Consider the following 22,934-nt stretch of genomic DNA (forward strand, 5'->3'; position numbering starts at 1 on the left):
TCACGAGCCTACACATGCTCTATTATTTAAAAGTGGGCTTTGGAGTTCTTGCTGTGTGTGGATGTGCATGTAATCTCCTGTTTGTGTAAAGAGGAATGCCTCATGGAGTTGTTAGGCCTTTCCCCGTGACCTTGCAGGTGTGGCAGTACCTCTGATACCAGATGATGTCTCAGGTCTAGGCTTTTTGCTGTTCTGTGCCTTGATTTTTCTATTAGAAAAAGGAAAAGATGCATCAGAACACAGTTTGATTTATTATAGGAAATAGTAATCTGCACAATTTATCATACACCTAGGAATAAGGATCTGACACAGAAAAACTGCCCAGGGAGCATGAAACATAAGTAACCTAATACCTACCTAATGACGCTAAAAAGCAAACCAGCTCTGAGCGTCGGAATGAAATCAACTTTCAGGACAAGACCACACACACACTTGCACAAGCACAATAACTCAAGCTAATCCGAGAGCTGATAACATCATGGAAATCACAGAGCTGTGGTGCAGCAAAATGACACATAAATCATGTGCCAGGGAGAGGATGCAAAATACAGCAGTTTGTATGATGGATACAAATAGCCGCATAACGTCTGGAAAGCATTCATATAAATACCTGTCTTTCTGTTGCAGGGATGTGTCCCAGGAAACTACAAGATTATTAATATCTTCTGAGGGAAAATTACTCAGTGTGAGCCTTTTAAAGAAGCTGCTGTTTCACCTTGGTATTCAGTCACTGTTCAAAACGAGGGGTTTTGTAATTTCTAATCAATTTTTTTTGAGGCGATCGACAGTGCATCTTTCCCTCTCCACAGCCTGTGTCTGCAGGTTGTACATCAAAGCAATGAACATGCTTCAGATGGGAAACGAGGTGGGCCTGGACAATGCAGTAAGTTGGTGGCAGCAGCAGGTGCCTTGCCCAGTGGAGGGCGCTGTGAGCAGCACAGAGGCTGGGTGGCCGAGAGAGAGGAGAGACACCTTGGCCAGCTCACCAGATGGGCTCAGTGAAGCATGTCAGATGGCTGTGACAGCTACCTGCCCTTCCTTAAGGACTGTCACTGTCTATAAACAAACCATTACTCTAATTTGTGAGTGTGTTGCCTTATGTGTGCTCAAAATGTTAGTTAAGTTAACAAGGGCACTGATTGCACTGAACCCATCGAATGAACATTTCTAAATTGTTGGTGCCCCACAGTTTCTAGCCTACCTTTGTTGTTGTTGTTTTTAATATAAGGTATTTGTAAGTAATTACCCGGTTCCATTTAGCTTTTAAGCCTACCTTTGTTGTTGTTGTTTTTAATATAAGGTATTTGTAAGTAATTACCCGGTTCCATTTAGCTTTTAAACCTCAGTTGGTACAAAACACATGCTGTGCAGCCAGACTTGCCCCGAAGCCCTCCAGTGGCAATCACAGAGTTTCCAAAGATATCTAATATGTTTTTAAGCTCTGTATGAAGGCAACTGGACTCAAGCTTGTGGCTCTTGAAGATGTCTCACCTGTCATCTGAAAGGCTCTGATATGTTGTATCAAATGTGCTGAATTTTGGGGAAATGGTGCACTATTCATCTAGAATATTTCAATTTAACCGAACAGTACAACCATAAAAAGATGGAATCGAGGCTTTTGGTGATTTTTCTCATTGTGTACATCATAATTTCAATGAATGGCTGGAATGAGCTGATACAGTAATGTACAGGTGTCGAATTGTGGAATAAAATGGAGGAAAACTGTGTGTTAAGGGGTTAAATGTCTTAATTAACTGTTATATATACATACTTACTCTGTTGTTAATGGGAACACCAATGAAGAGGAATATCTCCACAGCCTGGATGTGGATAAGACGGAGAGCCCTGAAGGCCTCAGCCTGCTCATTAGTTTGCAGCAGACCGTGTCGTCGGATGCTGCTCATCTCTGCCTCCACTGCGCAGCCGCAGTTTCTCCAGGACGCAGAGAGCAGAAGAGGGAGACAGAAAAATGGCCCTCGATAATTTAATTTTCGCCCAGTGCATCCTTTATTTTTTAGCCTTCGTATTCGGTTTCATCGCCGTGGTGCCTCTGTCTGAAAACACGGAGGATTTCGGGGGGAAATGCCTGCTCTTCACGCGGGGTATGTGGCAAAATGAGAACATCACTGTGTCGAAGCAGCGCTTCATCGTGGAGGAGTGGGGACCCGAGTCCTCCTGCAGCTTCATCACTTTTGTCGGGATAGCGTCCCTCATTCTGTCCGCAGTGCAGGCATGGAGGCTGCTCTTCTTTCTGTGCAAAGGACACGATGAGTGAGTGACACTTCACTTGTGCTCGTTCAACACAATTCAACACCAGCTCCATAAAACGCTCAATAGGACAGGATAACCCACTCAGGTTTAACGGCTCAATGTTAATGTGTATTTTTTTTTTCCTCTGTCCATCTCCCACGCCCTTGACTGCGCGTTATTCTCACAGACTGCATGCGCTGTGAAATAACAGAAATCTATCATAGAATAAGCCCTATAAAAACGACCAGTCATCGTCGTCCTCCATTATAAAGATGGAGGCTTGTGTTGCCTCTGAAAGATCAAAATCATATATACTGTGGTATTTTGTAACATCGGTCCAGCCTGTGTCAGTGTTTTCATGTGTGACTCAGAGGCATCATTCATCGCAGAAAGGCTAATCATACTGTGCAATAGTCCCAACTGTGTTTCAGTGTCATAGGCTTTCATGACCCCCCCGCCCAAAAAAACCTGGAAATTACTAAAATGTGAAGCAGAGATGAGACAGTTTTTTCCCCCCATTTGTCTACAGCTCCATCTTCAATGCCTTCCTCAATCTGCTGATCAGCTCACTGGTGGTGTTCACGGTCTTCCTGTCCAGCACCATCATCAGTGTGGGTTTCAACCTGTGGTGCGATGCCATCACTGAGGGTGGGACCATGCCCAGCAGGTAAGAGAGCAACACGTCACCTCTACTTTTCAGAGAATGTCATTATACAGTGCAGTGGTTCTCATACATGCCTGTTTGTGTGTCTTTTTTTTTTTTGTTAGCTGTGAGGACCTGCAGGACACTGATCTAGAGCTTGGCCTGGACAACTCTGCTTTTTATGACCAGTTTGCTATAGCTCAGGTAGGTTATTTTTTGGTGGTATCATGCAGACAGTCTTACAAAATCTTGGCTCTCACTCATATTTGCTATGATTCCTCTGTTTCAGTTTGGCCTGTGGGCTGCCTGGCTCACCTGGCTCGGGATCGCAGTGATTGCCTTCCTGAAGGTCTACCACAACTACAGACAAGAGGACCTGCTGGACAGCCTGATCCACGAGAAGGAAATGCTCCTCGGCCGCTCCTCACGCCACAGCTCTGACCTCAAGACCGGCCTGATCTAGAAAATCAGAGGATGCACAAACACACACAGTCACTCACACCAAACTGTACAGTCCTCTCGCCTGCCATGAGAAACACCAGTGTTTGCCTATGTAGACAATCAAAATCAATTGGCTTTTGCTCCCATTGATCACCGATTGAATCAAAGTGTTGGTTTTAGCTTTGTTCTCCGGAGATGATTGATTTCCTCGTATAAAAAAATCTACCTAATGGTTGCTAATTCTTGAAGAGTCCTGCTTTGTCAAGTTTATTCATCCACTGTGTGCACGCCTCTTCAAGACACACAACCAAAACTAAGCTCTGATAGTATTAAAACCATTCAGTGGAAATGCGCACCCAGTTTTTTCAGTCTCCACTCATGAATTTCTATTTAGCAACACAGTATTTGTGGCTTGGACAGACTGGCCAATGGATCATGTTGTCTTTGTGAAATTTCTGCATGGACCTAATGCATGACAAAATAATAGGGTGGTTTTTAGATTTAAAGGGGTGTTCTTTTGTTTTATACACCAATAAATGTGTTCCTATAGGCTTTTTTTTTTTTCCTGGTAGGATGCGCACTGCGTGTTGGTGAAGTGAGAAATCTTTGCATGCTGCAGCAAAGTAAAATGATGTGTGCTTTGGCAGTGTATTCACACTTTTATCAACAGTGACATAAAGGTGTTTTATAAAAAAAAAAAAAAAAAAAAAGAGAGAAATCATAGTTCAAAATTTTCATGTATCAGGCAGCCAGTCCAAAAATGCTTTAAGCAATCTGTGTGAGATATAAAAAAGAACACAAAAATACTGATCCTATCTTGTGCCATATAGTAACTCAGGCTTCTCCCTCACACTTTATAGGCTATAAACCAATATACTGCATTACTGTGAATAGACGCACAAATGTACCTGCATGCTTCTCTCTCCCTGTTCCATTCGCATCACACACTCAGTTATTGTCAGAGGTTACGAGAAGAAAGCAAGTTGTCTGCTTGACTTTGATACGCAATGACAGTTTTATTGAAAACGACCGAAATCATAAAACGGTAGGAACTAAGAGAACCCTTCCATAAAAGGCACTTCTTTCAAAGTGACCATAAATGTTTGGACAGCTGTGAAATGCAGCTTCTAAGCTAAATGTGCATATACGGGACATGAGTTCACTGGGTATTGTTTTATTGCTAATGACAATTTAGTTTGACAGTACAGAGTTGAGAGTATTTCTTTCATCTATACAGGCGTTATTAGCCTTATATTGCTTTGACATTCAGATGTGAGATCTCAAAACTCCAATGCTTTTCCTTTGAACTCCCTGAAACCTGTTATATAAAGAACAATGTTTTACCGGAAACTATGTGATGTGTGTTATTGCTCACAATGAGAGGCTTGTGGGATGTGCATCACTGTGCCCTTTGATCCGTATAATCCATTTGTGTGGTGGTTTGGCTGTTTGAATTTTAATTGCTTCATTTGATAAAGGGACAATAACAGACAGTATCTGATTCTGTTATGTTTCTGTGTTTGGCCTCGAAAACAGTAACAAACTGGATCTAAGGAGCGCGACCTTATTTTTTTTTTTATGCACATATTTGTTGAGCCCACACCCTTCCATCCACGTGTCCAAAGCTTGATGAGCATTTGACATCATGATTAAAACCTGAATATTGTTGTTTTTAGATAGAAATGTAGCAGGTAACAAAAAGTTTTAAAAATTTTAAATGACTGAAAGTTGGATATTTGCGTAGATGCAGATATACAGTATAGAAGAATAAATAACATTTAGGATAAAAGATTTTGTGGGATTCAAGCAGATATAAAGAGAAACATTAGCATTCATTCTGTTTGAGTATATTCTCTTGGATGATAGATAATATTGTGCTGCAGATTTTCTCCTCAGTGGAACCAGGAATCAGCTGACAGTCAGCCATACAGACGAACAGACAGTCTGAAAAGAAACCTGTTAGTCATTCAACCTGTGAAGTGATGCAGCCCTGTGTTTACCTTCTCATGGATCATTATCGAACAGTTTGCACATTTGTGCTTCCATCCTCCTCCTCCTCCTCCTCCTCCGCCGCTCGAATGCGCGCTGTGCCAATCAAAGCCATTTCCAAACATCTCTACATTCATTTCTGTGCAAATACAAGGCTGAATATTGTGATAGTCCTTAGTACATTGATCCATATATACACATTCAGTTCTGTGTAATATCCGGCGTACACAAATCTTGTACTGTAACAAAATAAATATTTGCATTCCATGGAGACATTCACTCACATACAACAGACTGTGACGTGAACTGAAAAAAAAAAAAAAGTCACATGGTTGTGGTGATTAAGTGAGCGTTATATGTGAGCATCAACATTGCAGATGTGCAAAATGTCATTAAAACTTAAATAAGGTAGTGACATACCCACCACCTTAATACGTATATACATACAGACATGGAAGCTACATATTTCTGGGATCATATATTTTTCCCTTTATCACCGTGAGAGTAGTTCAACACCACAGACAGTGTACAGAGCCATGCCAAATGGCTGAGGTGTGTGTAGGCCTGGGCACCTTCAAAGATAGGAAAAAGAGGGGTCTGAAAAAAAGAAAAAGGAAAGAAAAAAGAAAGTAGGCTCTGTGTTGCCACCTGTGGTCAGTCTCAGTCACTGCATGGTCAGCCATATCCAGCAGCCCCACAGAAGCTGTTTCATATGCAGCAGGTAGACAGCCAAAGCGGCCTCTAGCTCCTCGCACACTCGCTGTGGGCGCCGGCGGTCTGTGCAGTACATGGCCACACCCAGGAATGACATCAGCAGGAAGAGGCAAGTGAACAGGGCGAGGTGGGGGCGGGACGGTGACGTCTCATAGGCTGTGCACAGAAAAACAGCACCAGTTTTTCACAGTTTTGATTTGTAAATGAGTACTGGAATGGCCACATGCAAATATCACTTTCTTTCAAGACCCGGGAAGAGGCAAGTTTTTTTTTTTTTTGAAAGGAGGATTTAATGTGACTACACATCTAGAAGGTAGTGGAGCTTTGTCACGCACACTTTCTGTGTCTCAAACATTATTATGAAAGAGGGGATAGTGAACTCCATACTGCATGGCAGTCAACAAAGTTAATCAAGAGTGAAATTTAACCCACTATTCATACCTAACAACTAACCTAAATCAACTTCCTTGATGCTTTTCCACACTTCATTAGACCCAGTATTAAAAAGTGCAGTGTTCTTTTCACTTCCTCATGCAAATTAAAATAGTGACTCTAAACACTTCCAGACAGACTTACCACCTAAACAGTCACAGTAAGGGATGTCTGTGAAGCCGACAGAAAAGAGGCCAGTCAGTCAACAAGAGGCAGCCTCTGTGATGTACAGCAGCTACAAACCAGCTGCTGTGCCCTCATGGACTCGACTATCTCTCTGGAACAGACTTCATGGTGCCTCATTTGCATGCATAATGAATTACAAAGAGTAAATCACTTACTCGTGTGTGGAGGTTTCTTGGCATTACATTATTTTTAAACATTACAGAATCCCCAAAGGGAAATAGTTTACGATGCAATCTAGGGATGTTTTAATGCTTTGTGCTCTCTCTCCTCACTGCTAAGTACATACACAACACTGTGACATGTGGGTTGAGGGCCCTCTACAAACTGGGACGACACAAATTTTCTAAAAAAGGAAAATTTTTATAACCAATTAAAATTAGTCATATTGCTGCAGTATCAATGCATTCCCGTATTTGTGTTTCTGTAAATGTAGAGCTGACGTGGCCAGGCTGCTGAAATTGTGTGTGATATTATACTACGTAGTTTGGTCGAGGTGTTGAAGCACCAGAGGGCAGCATGTTCTCTCCGACTGTACAAACATATCTGAGCGTTTCTGACTGAGCAGGACAGACTCGCTGCAGATTGTTTACTGGTGTGCTTTCTCACCATGTACTGTGGTCTCTGGCTCCCTGAATCGAACCCTCCGCTCGCCTTTCCGCCTGTGGTTGGGTTCTGTGTCTGACCCGTAGATGGGGCTTGGCCTCTTTAGAATGGAGGTGGGGACTTTGCCGTTGGTTACCTACATTAGATACAGTTCAGGACGGGTATACTCATTACAAGCTCCTGAGAAATTTCAAAGAGCAGCCACAAACAGCTGGGAGGCAGAGACATTTTACAAACAAGCTGCTCATATCCAGAGTAACTCTGCTGAACATGCCTGCAGGTGTTGTTTTCTTTACCTTAGGTTTCGGTGTGTCCTCCTGTTGGTGGTGGGTGTCCTTTCTGTGGCGGACCTCTGAGTGTTTCTCCCGGTGGGAATGAGGAAGACAGTTGACAGTGTCTCTGATGGACTCTGCAGCAGCGAAGCGTTTGGACAGTGCAGACACACACTGACCCAGGGAGTCTAGTAAGAGAACCATGACCATAAAGCACATGAGTAGTGACCTAGCACTGCTTCACACTGGTGGCCTGCAGTTTACTCAGAAGACAGAGAATGAGGTGAAGTTAAACATACAAAGTTAAACATGTAAATGTGACAGAGAAAAGACAGCAGAGTTAACTCTGTCAGTGCCAGATGGAGCTTTGTAGGTTGAAGTTATAAACACCAGCTTGCTTTTTCTCCCAGTATCTTTGCGGTAAAAAGCTTTGATATTTACTATTCTAGGACTTCAATAAAAACCTTCTGGTGATATTCACCAAATTTAGATACTGTACTGATCTCATTCCTTTTCTAAAAATAAACGTACCAATGCCCAGAATTTAAAAAAGAAAAAAAAAAAGACCATCTAGTTGCTTCTTCATTTGTATTGTCTGAATGTTTCCCATCTCTCCAACTAAATAAAAACACAATTTGTCAATCAAGTATTTTTAACCAATACAGCAAAACATGCATGTGACTGTTTTGCTTATCACTTTACCAACATTAACTAAAATTAAATTACAATGCTAAATTTGAAGAGATGCTCCAGCATTACACAGTTCATATCACAACAGAGAGTTTATTATTTTTAAGTGAATAAGGCATAGTTAAACTTATTCCATAAGAGACTGCATGAAAAATTATTTTCATGCAGGGACAAGAGGGAGACAAATAAGGGCAGAGCGTTATGTATTTTTTGTTTTGCTAAAAGGAGAGTAGTTGAACACTTGTGGAAGAGGAAGGGTGGGTCTCTTGAAATTCTCTCACCCCACATTTCTGTTTTAGTTTAGACTTCCTTTTGTCTGCACAGAGTTGCTCCCACTGCCTGGTTATTTATTGCCATAATTTCATTAGTGGAATTTTGTGGATATTGTGAAAATTATGGTAAATTAAATTCATTATGCACCTTACATTTTAACATTTAAACAAGTTGTACCAGTTCAACAAAGTTGTATTATTTTGAGAAATTAGGGGGGAGAGTGTTGCAAAGGGTGTATTGAAATTTTTAATAGAGCTGAGGAGGGACTAAAAAGTGAACCATAAGGTTTTAGACATTCTCAAAGTACATTGTTGTTTGGTTATTTATAAATTCAGTATATTACCAAATATTCCCCCATACTGCTACATAACATTCTAGAGTCTAAGTATAGCTGATACACTCTAATTCATCCATGCAAATTGTTTGTTAGCAGAGGGAGGGCGGCTGACCCAGTTTATAGTGAAGGGTATCTAGAGGACAAGAGCTGTAAACACTTAAACATGCCTCTGTTGAAGCAACTCACCGTGGGTCAAAGAGGAATCCTCTGTGTACAATACAAAATAAAAGGTCACAGGAAGCACTCACGTGTGTGCTGATCTGCAGCAACAACTGCAACCACTCTCTGACCCGTAACTCTTTCCCCATTTCACCAAACTTGTGTAAGACACGAGGTGAACAACAAGGAATAATTGTAAATCTTTGTCTTGCTCTACACAGCTGTCTTTATGTAGCCGGCTGTGTTCAGCACCACTGCCTCTGAAAGCTGACTCAACAACAAGGCTGGTTTCTCCGTCCTGCTTTTTTTTACGCCACAGCACAGCACAGCACAGCACAGCACAGCAGTCTTTACAGAAATGCAGAGTTCAGAGTCAGGCAGAGCGCCGCTTCCTCTTAATGCAAGCCAAGCAAACATACACACTGTACAACAGAACCGTGCCCTCAAACTGTCACAAAGCTACATTTCTTTTTTGCTCGGCATAAAACCACTCGTGTCCAACATGACTGCAAGTGTTTATTAATTCAACAGTTGTACGGACTGACATGGTTTAAAGGCTAACCGGACCACATCCACACTCTCCTGCGTGCTCTCTAAAGCAGAGGAGATAACTCGGTTTTGACATTAACATCACTGGTCTGGTATTGTCACATCTCACGGGACAGTATGGTCTTAACAAGTGTTAACGGTTTTAAATTGCTGAGAGAGATGTCCTCCACTAATCGTTTTCTGAATCATACATCCATGTTTGTCTTTCACTGGCTATTTTTTCCGGATGTTGTCATCCTCCCTATGTTGTAACATTACATCAGCGTGACAGTAGTGTTTGCTGTGCCACCCTGTGACCCTCCTCCCCGCTCAGTGTGTACCTGAATATTCAGTCTTGCCAATCTCAGCATAGACGGTGGCCATAAGCTCCAGGCTTCTGGCTGTAATTGGGTGATCGTTACCAAAGGCCCTCTGGTGGATCTTTGTAGCCTGCAAGAGGCAGAGACGAGAATTTAAAGCTTACTCTAGAGAACCATAAAATGTTTTATTTGTTCAAAAATCTGGAGAGGAAGCAAAGATAATGAAAGGAAATTTACATACCTTACCGCTGTATTCCAGGGCAAGGTGAGGTCTGAAAGGATAAGGAAAGGAGACTTTAAGAAACAGATGACTGAATTATCAGAGGAAATCTGTCTGCACATTCACTTGAAAAAACAAATACAGTAAATATTTCCAGAGACGATGACAACGCCTGACCTTCATCAAATGTAGCGGCCTGTGCTGCATTGTCAGGTGAGCGTATCTGTTTCAGTGTTTAGAATACAGCAGCATGACAAATCTAAACATGTGTGTGCTGTGACCGGACGCAGACAGCAGGGCTGCAGGCGCTCAGACACCTGATTTATCTGTGGAGGAAGTGGAAGCCTTCTATTTCTGCCAGCACTGACTGGCCCTGTCTGCTCTCCTGGGTGAATTACAGAGGGCATGGTGCTTACAGGTTGGTTTACTGACTCGTGCCCTTCCACCACTCTTCTGCTTAGTGCTAAGCTAGGTGAACACAATGTGGTACGTTGAGGATCTGCCAGCTGTTCCGCTCATATCTGACCTGGAAAACCAGCCAAGGACATTCATCACCTTCACACCCTCACGTGTGCCTATAGATGTAGAGCAAGCTCTGTTTAGTGTGACAGATGTCAGCTTCGCTGTTCCAGACCCACACTTCCATTCAATTAGTAATGGCCAGGTGTCAGTTTCCACTGCTTTAGAAGGTCCCTCTCAGGGGACACCTGATCGGTAAAGACAGAAAAGCCCTTCGCTGGCCCAAAGGACTTCCTACGACATCACTGAAAGATTCAGGAAGTATTACCACTTCCTGTCCGCAGGGAAAAAAATGACTGGGGCTGAAACTTTTGGTGGTGGGAATACCATAAGGGCTTTGGGGCTTTAAGATTATTGCCCTACTTAGGAAAAGCAAAGCCAGTTTGTGTTTTTTTATGTTCTATAACTTTTAAAGTCTTCACAAGACAAGTTTCTGAAATCTGCAACAGAAGACTGAAGGGCAGAATTAAATCAGGTATCACAATCAGTACCATCTCATTTAAGTTTAACTACTGTATGATCCTTATATTAATGAAGCACTGTGACCAGCCCTCCGCAGAGCAAACCTTCCACCCTCTGTCACCCTCTCTGGCAATCAGGTTAAATGACCGAATCTCAACAATGAAAACAGAGGCACAGAAAAAAGGTGCATGCTATGGCCTAACAAAGTACCCCTGCAACAGGAGACACCAGATCCAGTTAAGGTGTTCCTTCTGTAACACTCACGTAGAGTGCGGTGTCTCTTTTCTCTACATCTACAGGGAAATTCAACTCTGGCTAAAAAGACTTGGAGCTGGACTTTATCTAGTTCGAAAAATTTCCATTCCAAAGACGCCAATGTGTGGACGTGCAAGTGGACACGGGTATGCTTACAATTTTCTGTGTATAACCAAAAACGTCCCATTTGTCACAGGGTAGAAAGAATAATTTGACTGTTGTACCAAATCATTTACACATGACTCATAACTATGAAATGTTAAGAAAAGCAAAGATAAAAGTGGAGTTTTAAAACTGTCACACAAATTTACCCAAGCAAGGCAAATCATTAATTTTTGTTTCAGAGAAATATTTATCTCAAAATGATTTCTGTCCGATCTTGTAAACTAAGCTGAAGGTTTTCCTTTACAAACAAATGAGCTACTCATCTGTCATTACGCACTCAGCTGCTGCTTGCGTAACAAAAGTGATAACAAGCAAAAGTGTTTGCTTTGTTACACCTGAATCAGCTCCATTTTCACTTCAGCTCTGTGGAATGATGGAGTGCGTGTATATATATATACACACACACACACATACATGGATATATATATATATATATATATAAAAATGTGGACACATTAAGTGTATGCAAAACCGGCAGTAAAATGAACATAAAAGTGAATTTATGTAACTATAAATTCACTCTTGATGAGTCCACAGAAGATGTAACGCCCCATTAATTACACCACAACAGAAGCTACAGCAGGACAGTTTTACCTACTGTTTGCTCATGATGCAGAGCTGAGCCAGCCGTTCGAGGTGCTGAGCCTGGGAGGCCTGTTCCGAAAGCTCCTCTGGAGTTGTCCATCCTGCAGAGCCCAGAGTAGCCTCCTCCTGAGGCCCTGTTACACAAACACAGGGCATGGAATCACAGTCAGTCGGCCAACAAACCACTCAGTCTATCTATCCCTCTCTCCTTACTGTTCTTTCCTCTCTTAAACTCGCTACTACTACACAGTAATTTAAAAAATAAAGCCTGAAAAGCCAGGGTATCTGGCTATTAGCCTGTCTGGCACTGCTGCGGACTTTAAGCCTGAACAGCAGAGTGGAGCCAACTGAGGACTGGAGACAAGAGAGCAGAGATAAGGGCAGGAGAGAGCAGATAAGGGAGTCAAACAACACACTCACCACGCCCACTGGAACACTGAGACACACGCATGCACACGGTGACGAACCACAAACATACGGTATGTACTGTACACGCCAGGCACACTCTACACACCACACATACAATAATGGAAGTGGAAATGAGTTTGGCTTGTGATCCACAGCAAGAGAAAGTACAAATAAACCATTTTAACAGTTAAATACTTTTGTTTGCTTTAAAAAAAAGTGCACAATGACAATAATGTCAGCTGTCAGTGGGGAAATACAGACAAGGTACATTTGAAAAAGACACTGGGGAGTGAAAGGAAGCTTGTGAGCTGCAGCTACAGTGCCAACTCTGCCCCTGGAGAAGTCCAGCATTCAATCTGAGTGAGTGCTGAATCAGGGGCCGGCCTCAGTATTCTATAGCGACACATAGCTCCTAATGAGATAGTGCAAAGTGTGGCCATTTGTCTTCTACTATGCCTGTCCCCCCGACCTCCTCCTCCTCCGCTGTGCCCACGCTACACTGCGCTGCTGCCTCAGCAGCAGACAGAGAGGAAGAGGCAGACGTCTGGAGCAGCGGCAGCAGTAGGTGATGAATGAGTGGCCTTGCTGTGAATGCTCACGTAAAGCTCCACCAGGTACTTTGTAAACAAAGATGGACTCGGGTAAATCGGGACATTTCATTTCATCGTGGCTTAATGAGTTAACAGAACAACGTATTTGTGTGTATGTATTATTTGCTGGTTAGGTTGTAGTTGCAGGTTACACATTAGTCACTTTGGAAAGCTGCCTACCGCAAACACAGTCTGTCAGCCACAGAAAAGCTTCACTGTATTTGGTGCTTTGCTAACAGCCTCAAATGAAACATAAAATTGGATTCCACATAATTATGCATCACCCTGGACAACAAAAGTCAAGAGGAAAAAAAAAGGTTCACTTTTATTTCTTTGTTTGTGATTTTCTAATGATTTCCTAGTAATTTCTTGGCGTTTTCTGTAAAAATAACTATGTGATTTGACATTAATTAAATACTTAGTGCCAAATTATGGCACTAAGGAAATTAGGAAAAATAAAGCCTTATCAAGAAAAACACTAAAAAAAAAAAAACATACATACAGTACATACAATATATGCACTTATATTCCCAGGAAGTATTCATCAATACCATAATGTCAAAAGTACTTGCCTGTGCTCCCCTGAAGAGCCGTGAGCTCGATCAGTGCCACCTCATAGAACATTTTTTCAGCCTGGATGAACTGGAGGGCCTTTCCATCTGTTTATATGGGTGAAGGATCAGTCTCCGTTGTCAATAGGATTAGTCAGTTGTTGATGTTAAAATAGCCCGGCTGCCCAGCTCAACACCGCTATTTTTTTTTTTTTTCTCCCTCTTGAGAATGACCCCTTTGGGCAAACAGAATGTGTAGTAATCCAAAGCAGATTGCTGATCTCGAGGTCTGGATTTTGCAACACGGATTTCAACGGCTGGTGTCTGTGCCATTGTTTTTCTGTGCTGGTATCTGATGTTTTCAGGGCATTTTCTTTCAAATGGGGCAACTGTGATGCAAAACAAGTTTGCTGAGTCTCACGGTGTAGTTATATCTGATTACACCTCAGATCTCATCTCACATTCCTTTGTTTTTAATGTCTGGTTTTATCTTTTGTTGTGTTTTATACAGTCTCCTTTTGATAGATCTGAATTCCAGTTTTGTTTCCATGAAAAGACTCTCTATTTAAAGCATCCTAAAAATAGAGCCTGTTCATTTTGTCAAAAGCATTCTGCGTATGTAGTGTCCGTCCCACTGTAAAATGACACCATTGATGCTTGTCAGGTGAATTTAAAGACCAATGGGACGGAGAATACTTAAAATAAACACAGCGCTGCCCGTCTAAATGTCCTACTTAACACCAGATCTCTCATGTGTAAAACACTATAAATTCCATTCGAGGTATTTTACTTCTGATGACCACACCACTTGCCAGTTATACCATTCTTATACTGAGGTAGGAAAGATGGATAATAGTTTTCCACTCTCAAAGAACTGTTAAACTTTGGAGCTGAAAACCACAACAGCTGGTTTCCTTCATTTTGTCACCGGGAGAATAATGTCAACACTCTACACTATCGAAGGAACAAAACAGGCGAGCCACACACCAGGAAAACCGAGACGCAGTTAAAATCCAACCCTTACACCTTATCGTACAGAAAAATAAAAGATAGAACAATCTTTAAAAATGTTTACGTCTGTTGAGCACTCCAGAATCATACCGGAAAAGATGAGGGCTATTAGTGGATGCACATCTGAATAATTTAATCAACAGTACATTAAGAGATGACCTAACAACCCGTCATGAAAACTCAGCATTTTTAACAAAACTCCCTGAGATAACATTACTATTGCACACAATACTACTGCATTATGTGTGTCCCAGCTCCCTGGAGTCACCTGGCAGCGGGGGAATAAGGTGAGTATGAGGTGGACCATCTGGGAGGGAGGATTAGGGGAACAGCCTTCATCAAAGGTCAGAGCACTACGTCTGCCTGCTATTCTTAGCCTGGCTGGACCACAACAATGCCACAACAGGAACCTCACACAATCCTCTCCAGGGTATGGGCCCCACTCCACACACACACAACCTCCCATGAACTGGTAATTGGACTGCACTCCAAAACTTGACAGGAACTTGCATTAACACTGACACCTTCAAAGGCACATCTGATTGCACGTGCTGCGTAACTCTGCCTGGGGTGCACTGAAATAACCTCACAAAGTACACAATCAACTCCTCCCAGCAGGAATACACAGTTTCCTGGAGAGTTATACAAATTCTTTTCATTAGTATTCAAATAATAAATGTGATGCTACTACTTTGATTGTCTTGTGTCCTTACACTCCTTGTGACCATGAACTACTCTCCCTACTGCATATCCACTCAAAATGTAAATATAGGATATGAGCAGATTTTATTTGAGATTAAAGTCAATTTGTCCAGGTCAGTATACTTTCCAAGAAACACATATCAGTAAACACTCAGCAGCCAAAAGAGCTTTTGGCTTTGGACAAAGGTCACTTGAGCATACCGCCAGCTCTGATAACAATACATCAAACCTTGAGCGGTCATGGCACTGCCACTATCACTATCAACTGTACCTGACATAGTATATCTGTCTGGAATAAAGCCAGTACACCAGGATGAAATCTGTGAACTGAATATGAAAATTCAGCTTTGTTTACAAACCGCAGATTTGGTTATAAACAGAGACGGCATGTGAGGAGACACTGAAAATGCTGTGGTTGGAAACATTCTTGTGAAACAGCAAAGTTCTGCTCCCAGTTTGAGCATGACGACCCTTCACCTCTATCCCCAGAGAACCATCGCAAAGACCACAACATCACTCTTTCAGCTCTTAAGATGCTCATGAGAAATACTGAAAAAAAAAAAAAAACACTGAAGGAACGACTTTTATGGAAAATGACCAAATATTTTCACAAAACATAACAATCATTAACAGGCAATAATTCTAAAGACTTTTAATCCACACTGATCTAATTTATATACATTAGATTATATTCTTGCAGTATTATATATTTTTCCCCCATTTCAAATGATTCCTCTCCGCTATTGACCTCGTAAACAGTGTAAGATATGGTTACATTCTTGTGGCTGTAATCTTACACAAGCAAAAGAATATAACATGGTAACTCTACCATACATAAAAATGCTACAGTTGACACAACATGACGCCATTACTATTGATGATGTTATGTAATATTGGACCGTATGTCAAAAGATTTAACCCTGTCATGGTAGACGACCCTCTTAAGTAGCTCCCCTTTCATGCTGAGCGGAGCCGACTCTGATGGCTATTGATGAAGCTCAGCTCAGCAAATTGACCTATTTTGGAAAATAGACAGTGAGGGGTAGAGCCATACTGAGGTAGATAACCTGAGCTGGCAAGTTAAGTGTTGGAGTGTCTCAGTAACGGAGAGAGGAGCCATGGAGGTAATATATCCCGAAACGTAACACCTCTCTATTATCTCTGTCCTATACTGCTATAGTTTATAGAAGCAGGGAAGTGGCGATGCACAGGCTAGTCAGTGCAGATACAGGTTAATTAGTGCTCTCCCACTCTGTTGTGCAGAGATAAGAGCCTACAAATCCTCTTAAGAGACAGACACACAGCCTGAGCTACACACAAAATGTGTGGCATTCTGGGACAAATGTGTTATTATGAACTCGCCCCAAAGACATCCAGTCATCCCTCTCGGCTTACAGTCATTTCTATAAAGGGTCTACATCCTCCATTGTGCTGGAATTTGCCATACCCACCCCCTCTGACGATCCATTACACATTCACCTCACGGGAATGGAATGCTAGTTTTCTAGTTAGCTGCTTGCTAACTCTTACGGGACGGTGAAAGTAAAAGTGTGATGGGGAGCAGAGACAGATTCTTCTCTGATTTTGTTAGTAAAGGATACAGTTCTTTTCAGTGATGAAGAGCTCTGCAATCTGTAAAGCACATAAAACAACCAGGGAACATGATTAAGTGTTAAATTATGCATTTACATCATGATTCTTCTGTTTATGTGTGCGTGATATCATGGGCTGTCAAAACACATAATTCTGCTCTCCTCGCAGGACCACTGGCCTGGTCAACATCATGCCACTCGTTTCAAAGTTCTGGAGTAAAGGCTATGTTTTGACATCGGGGACGTTCTTTCAGGAGCCACTAAACAGAATTAAAATTGTAGCCTTGTCTTTGTAGGAGGGCCTTGTACAGTACCCCAGCATGTAATCTACTGAGACTCTGGCCTGGCTACACACTGCCAAAACATTAATGCCTGAGACTTCAAAAATAGCAAAACATATCCCACACAACAATGGGACAGACATTAACTGCATACAACAGTATATTTGTGCAACAGTAGGAGTTGTCTAACAACATTCTGACTGTATTTTAGTGCCACATCCGACACCTCATTTAGCAGCAAGCACACTATCAGTTCAGATGAGACACAAATGATCTCACAGTGTCAACACCGGGACACATGATGGACTGTGCTGTTAGATTTGACATTGGTGTTAGAGAGATATCAAGGTTGAATGTGTCCTGTGTGCGGTGTTGTGTGTGAGAGTTTATGATGCTCTAAAGGAGAAGTGATGCAAATGTGTCTAAACAGCCATGCAAATACATGAGACAGCAGATTTTGTGGATGCATGTAATGAATACATACATACATGCATGTTGGTATGTGTTTGCAAGACAAAGAAAGGTAGTGAGAAACAATACAGGTTGTGTGTGTGTGTGTGTGCGCCCATCCCTCATCTGGCTCACCTGGTGTAGGCAGTTGGGCAGAGAGGTGAAGCTCTGCACATGGGTCAGTCCCAACAGGCAGCTGAGGAAGCAGTGGAGGGCGGCCTGGTACTCCCCCTGCTGCTGGAGCTGCTGTCCCAGCTCAAACAGGCCCTCCCTCCCCCCGTTCAGCATCCCCAGTCCCAGCCAGAGCCAGCACTGCCTCCCATCTGAGCTCCACTGGCTGAGGACAAACGCTCCTCTCTTCACCACTCCAGTACAGCACCACAGGTAGAAAGAAACAGCCACACGCGAAGTGAAAGATAAAAACAAAAAAACAGAATGCAGCTGTTCACATAAACACAGACAGAAAGGTGCTCAGTGTGCAGCACAGCTTCCTCTCAGTCTCGTCTGTGCACAGTAAGTCAAGGACAGGTGGTAAGGAGCAGGCTAAGGGAGCTCTGGCGACTCACACAGAAAAGATCCATTCCCCTCCCTCCTCCCAGGCTGCACCAGGAAAGGAGGACAGAGGAAGTCGGAGAGTAGTTGCTGTTTGAGTGGCAGAGCTCTGGACCAATCCCTGCTATGCTCACATACAGTAGCTCCACCAGAGTGTGTTAGCACATTGGGTCTCCCTCCAATCCTCGAACAGGGAAATTGCAATGATGTATGTTTTGGTGATAGAAAGCAAATATAGTGTGTACATATTCTATTATGTATACCAAAAATGTAACGTGCAATAAAAATTTAAATTTCATCCAGTGTTCTGACCTAATCTTCCCTGCTATCGTGTGCTCAGAGAGCAGTGCATTATGTACAGTGCATTTACAGTATAGAATAGAATCATTTAAAGTCCTACTGCCCCACTTATGATTTATAAATGAGGAGTGCATGAGAAGTGTGCACCAACTGGAAAACCAGAATAAATGCTGTGTGAGCATGTTTCACATTACCACAGAAAAAAACAAGCTTTTGTAAATTCGCTCAAACAAAACCCACAATGAAGGAAAACCGTGTCATTAGGAACAGCCTCGGTACTGTACGAGAGAGAGAAAGCACTCCTCACTATCCAAACAAGGACAACAAATATTTATTCTCAAGGAGTACCTCCTCTGAATGTTTGATCACTTCCCTTCACACCCAGCTAATCAACATTAATGTGAGGCCAATCTGTGCCTGGGGAGAGGGTGAGGAGGAGAAGACATGAGGCCACAGCACTTGATCCACGGATGATCTAGGGGATCATGAATGCATCTCGACTTTGAGAGCAGCACTCCTCCCCACCCCTCACTCCATTTGGACACCGGCGCGGTGGCTGGAGGAAATGAATGGGGTAACACAAAGCAAATGGGCAGAGTCAGTCTCCATTAATGTCCGACGCACCTAGCTAAGCAAGATGGGATTTTAATGGTTGTGAACGCCAGTGGGCGGTGGATCAGAGAGCATTAAACTTCCACAGGCAGGTCAGACTCAGGGAACTGTGAACAGTGCTCATTTTAAACTAACAGCGGTGGGACTTGATTATGCTGATGCAGGCCACTTTATCCCCTCCATCCACAGGACTGGGAGCACAGACCAGTGATTGTGCTCACTTTACTGTGGTGTCAACAGAGTCAGAGTCAGAATGCAGTGAGAAAGTAAGCAAAGCCTCTGACATGATTGAGTTGGAGGGACACTGGCTGACTCTCAGTGCTAAATCCTAATTGAAAAAGAGTGGGCTCCATCTCCTCATCGCAGGCCGGTCAAGCCGAACAGAAACACATCAGATGTGAGGAGACGGCACTGGATGCTCTTGTCTTCATGTTAACAACATCTGACAACAACCATGGAACAAAGCGAAACCCACCCAAGCAAGACTGTAACCATTTCAAGATGAAAAAGTGCTTACTGTCTGATGCAACATAATATGATATCTGATATGATGACAACATAGCAACATGTAATATAATATAATCACTGCCTGACATGTTTGGTTATGATGGGGAGTAAGTAACATGAAAAAAGGCATTTGTTGGCTGTTTGCCATTTTGTAGGTTAGGTGAAGGTCTATTTTTTTTAAAGCATAGTTGCCGGTGGATCCATCAGATATTGGGAAGTAATATTTTTAACCTGTTTTTGTATGTACAGCATAGTTCAACAGACATGTGCATATTGAGGAAAGCACCAAATGCGTGAATAGAAAAATAAAAAAAGGAAAAGGAATCTACGATGGAGTTATTTTTCAGGAAGACCATGAATAAACCCCATTATGGGTTTTCTATTTATGTTCATAGTTAATTTTCCTACAGAAAAAATAAGTTGTGAATTTAATCTGAAGTTAAGTGGTTTCAAAAGCTGAATTCCATTTACATGCCTTCAGTTTCAGGGTCCTGGTATTGTGAATGCTGGCTCATTGGCCCATTGTCATAGTTTACTGAACACACAGAACGGAGCCATCATTCATGTTATTTGTATAACCTGTGCTTTCTCCTCTATGACAAGTCAAAATATCTGTGTGTGGGGAAAAACCAAAACAAAACAGCAGCCTTGTATATCAGAGGCTGGGGATCTGTTCAACTGAGCTGAAGATTTCCATTTTACCAACAGCTGTCTGGATTATGATATAATGATATGATATATATTCTAGTCTGGAGGATTGACTTATTTGACTTTTGGCACCAAAAGGCTGTAGATCATTTGCTCACATCCTGATCCAAACACCTTTTTCGTACGTATGCTGGCAATCATTTTGACAAAGATACTGACTGATGTTCACTATTCTACAGTGCAAGAATGGAAATCTACCTGTAATTGGAATATTGATTGCCTGTCTTGTGGAGTTGGTAGACAAATACATCAGTATGATCAGTAAACACTGTCCACAGCAAATGTTCCCAGGGAAGCCAATACACCAGACTAATGTAAATGAATGGTGAGCAGACCCTGCAACAGAATGCAAAGCAGAATGAAGCAGCGTCTTTCACAGATATAAATCTAACATCCGCTGTTTATTGCAGTGCAGTAAACCTCAATATATTCAATTAGTGTGAACGTTTTGTATAATCTGTATTTACAGTGTGGTACCATGGGTACATCTTGAATTGGTGCAAATACCTCTGTAAACCAACATAACTACAAAACTCTGCATGTTGCTGTAACACGTAACATGTCTCTTCTTTTTTTTCTGAAAAGTTCCACAACTCTAGTTTACAGAAAGTCTGACTATGTGGATATTTGTGCGTTCCTCCTCTTGCCTCACAATAAGGTCATAAATCTTAGATGATTTAATAAACCATTTGTTAGAATAATGCATTTTGCATTGTCCAGCAGGTTTGCGAAGGAACACTGCTTGTCTTGTGTCCTCGTGTCATTTCACAACACTGCGCATGGCCCTACATCAGCATATACTATTTATATTTCCTGCATTGTGCACATACAGTCACTCTATGCAATATTGCTGTAGCCCAGAGGCCTCTGGTATGGAATATTTTCCTCAGTGTGAGTGACAGCAGCTACGTCCCCCGCTACAGTATGCCAGCTCCAATGATGTGAGGAGAAAAGTATTCTGTTTGACACAAAGCACCATCGTGATGCTGCAGGACCACGTCAACATATACTGATGTAGAAGTTTTTGAAAAACACCACATGCACTGTTGCAGACATGAAACCTTGCCTCATTGCTAAGCCATCCATATTGTGTGTCTGTATAGTGGATGTTGGAGCCTGTAGTCTTGGCTCACAGTTAAAACCTCTCAACTCTCCTGCTAGTGCAGCTGCATCCCTCTAAGATTCAGGCTCTGGCAGTTTAATACGCTTGGACTGCACACCTCCAGCTACTGGGAGGCAGTTTATGACCTCCATGTAATCAGCAGTAAATGCTGCCACCATCTGTCTCTTTTTACTCAATTATCTGACCCACTGACTTTTACTGAACACTGTCCAGGTAAACACAGTAATGCAAATCTCCAAGTTAAGATAATGGCACGTTTAAATATCATAACAAACTCTTTATGATTTCTTTTCGGTCTGTTCTCATCCCAGCTGTGCTTCGAAAGTGAACACCATCCTTCAGTACTGAGCAGAAAATTCTTACAGTATCAGTCACCATTGACTCCATACAATTAAAGCTGTGAAGGCGTTGCTACCTCACTCATCATTACTGTTCCATTGTAAAAGGGCCACATACAGTCTGCACCACACACTCAGCATGACTAACACTGTCGAGCTAGAGTTTTATTTTAAAGTCCTTAAAGAAAACAGCCTCTTAACTGGGTTTATAATGATTCATCTCTGTCACAGTGTGTTAAAAATCAATTCATTAAGAATTGTTGATTAAAGGGAATGCCGAGTGCAGCACCGCCATAGGGCTTATTATCTTTTGCTCCACTCTGGCACCCCCTAATGGACAATCCATGGATGTTACACAGATGCTGAGACACTTGTTTCAATGCAACTTTGCAAACTGAGGACAGCAGTTTGTGTTTTTATTGTTAAAAAAAGTTTCACATACATTATGTCAAATTTTTCTTAAAGTAATTCAAGTGAGTCATCACTGGTGAAACAACGATAATGTTCGTTTCATTAGTATGACTGTTCATAAAAATAAAGGACTCAGCTCTATATGTAACAGAAATCAACATTCCAGTATTTAGACTGTGTTGCTTAATGCTGTTATAAGGCAGAAGAACTCTGTCTTTGTTCATGAATGTTTTGCAACAACACTTCAAGATGATGATTGAATGCTGTAACTCCTCACAGGCCTACATGTCTCACAGTCGTCCTCACTCATTCTGAGAACACAGAGCCATCTGTCGGCAAAAAAAGTTCTCAGGGTTTCTTTTCTTTACGTGGGCAGTTAGCTGAGAGAGACAACCATCAGCGTCAGAAGACAGGACTTATTTCTTACTGTATTTAATTGATATAATTATCAGATTAATTGAGTAATCTGATAATTACACACTGTCAGTCACTTGTGACAAGCCACTCAAACATAAGTGCTGGTTATTTGAGATTGTCAGCAACTCCCACACATTCTCTGATACTCCCTGATCTATTGCATTTATGAACACACGTCTTCTTCAAAGCTCTTTTTCTATTCTTCTCTCTTCTGTTCCTGCTTTTATCTCAGCCCTTTTAAATGCTTATGAGACAGGATTTGAGAGTGTAGGAACAGCGACACTCACAGCTGGCTACTCATTCTAACTGGGATGCCACAATGCTTACAGTCACAGGAT

At 42.1% G+C, this 22,934-nt stretch overlaps 2 protein-coding genes across 3 annotated transcripts; one reads left to right on the top strand and one right to left on the bottom strand.

Moving 5' to 3' along the window:
* The first annotated feature begins 1,939 nt into the window (after positions 1-1,939).
* On the top strand, positions 1,940-3,633 carry LOC121197164 (transmembrane protein 179). The gene is made up of 4 exons (XM_041060602.1): positions 1,940-2,271; positions 2,780-2,917; positions 3,019-3,097; positions 3,183-3,633. The coding sequence occupies exons 1-4, from the start codon at positions 1,970-1,972 to the stop codon at positions 3,354-3,356; spliced, it is 693 nt and encodes a 230-aa protein (XP_040916536.1). The 5' UTR covers positions 1,940-1,969; the 3' UTR covers positions 3,357-3,633.
* On the bottom strand, positions 3,219-18,149 carry c17h14orf180 (chromosome 17 C14orf180 homolog). Of its 2 annotated transcripts, XR_005896227.1 has the most exons (10): positions 17,764-18,149; positions 16,907-16,937; positions 13,614-13,700; positions 12,057-12,177; positions 10,079-10,109; positions 9,859-9,967; positions 7,555-7,718; positions 7,262-7,394; positions 5,335-6,193; positions 3,219-3,352 (listed from the first exon to the last, which is right to left on the bottom strand). XR_005896227.1 is itself a non-coding variant. In XM_041060601.1 (9 exons), the coding sequence occupies exons 1-9, from the start codon at positions 17,914-17,916 to the stop codon at positions 5,988-5,990; spliced, it is 1,035 nt and encodes a 344-aa protein (XP_040916535.1). In that variant the 5' UTR covers positions 17,917-18,149; the 3' UTR covers positions 5,034-5,987. The 2 variants fall into 2 exon arrangements, 1 of the variants encoding a protein (XP_040916535.1); XM_041060601.1 differs by lacking the exon at positions 3,219-3,352 and having other exon boundaries at positions 5,034-6,193.
* Positions 18,150-22,934: the final 4,785 nt, after the last annotated feature.

This window comes from Toxotes jaculatrix, chromosome 17 (assembly GCF_017976425.1).
Source record: "Toxotes jaculatrix isolate fToxJac2 chromosome 17, fToxJac2.pri, whole genome shotgun sequence".
Lineage (NCBI taxonomy): Eukaryota > Metazoa > Chordata > Actinopteri > Toxotidae > Toxotes > Toxotes jaculatrix.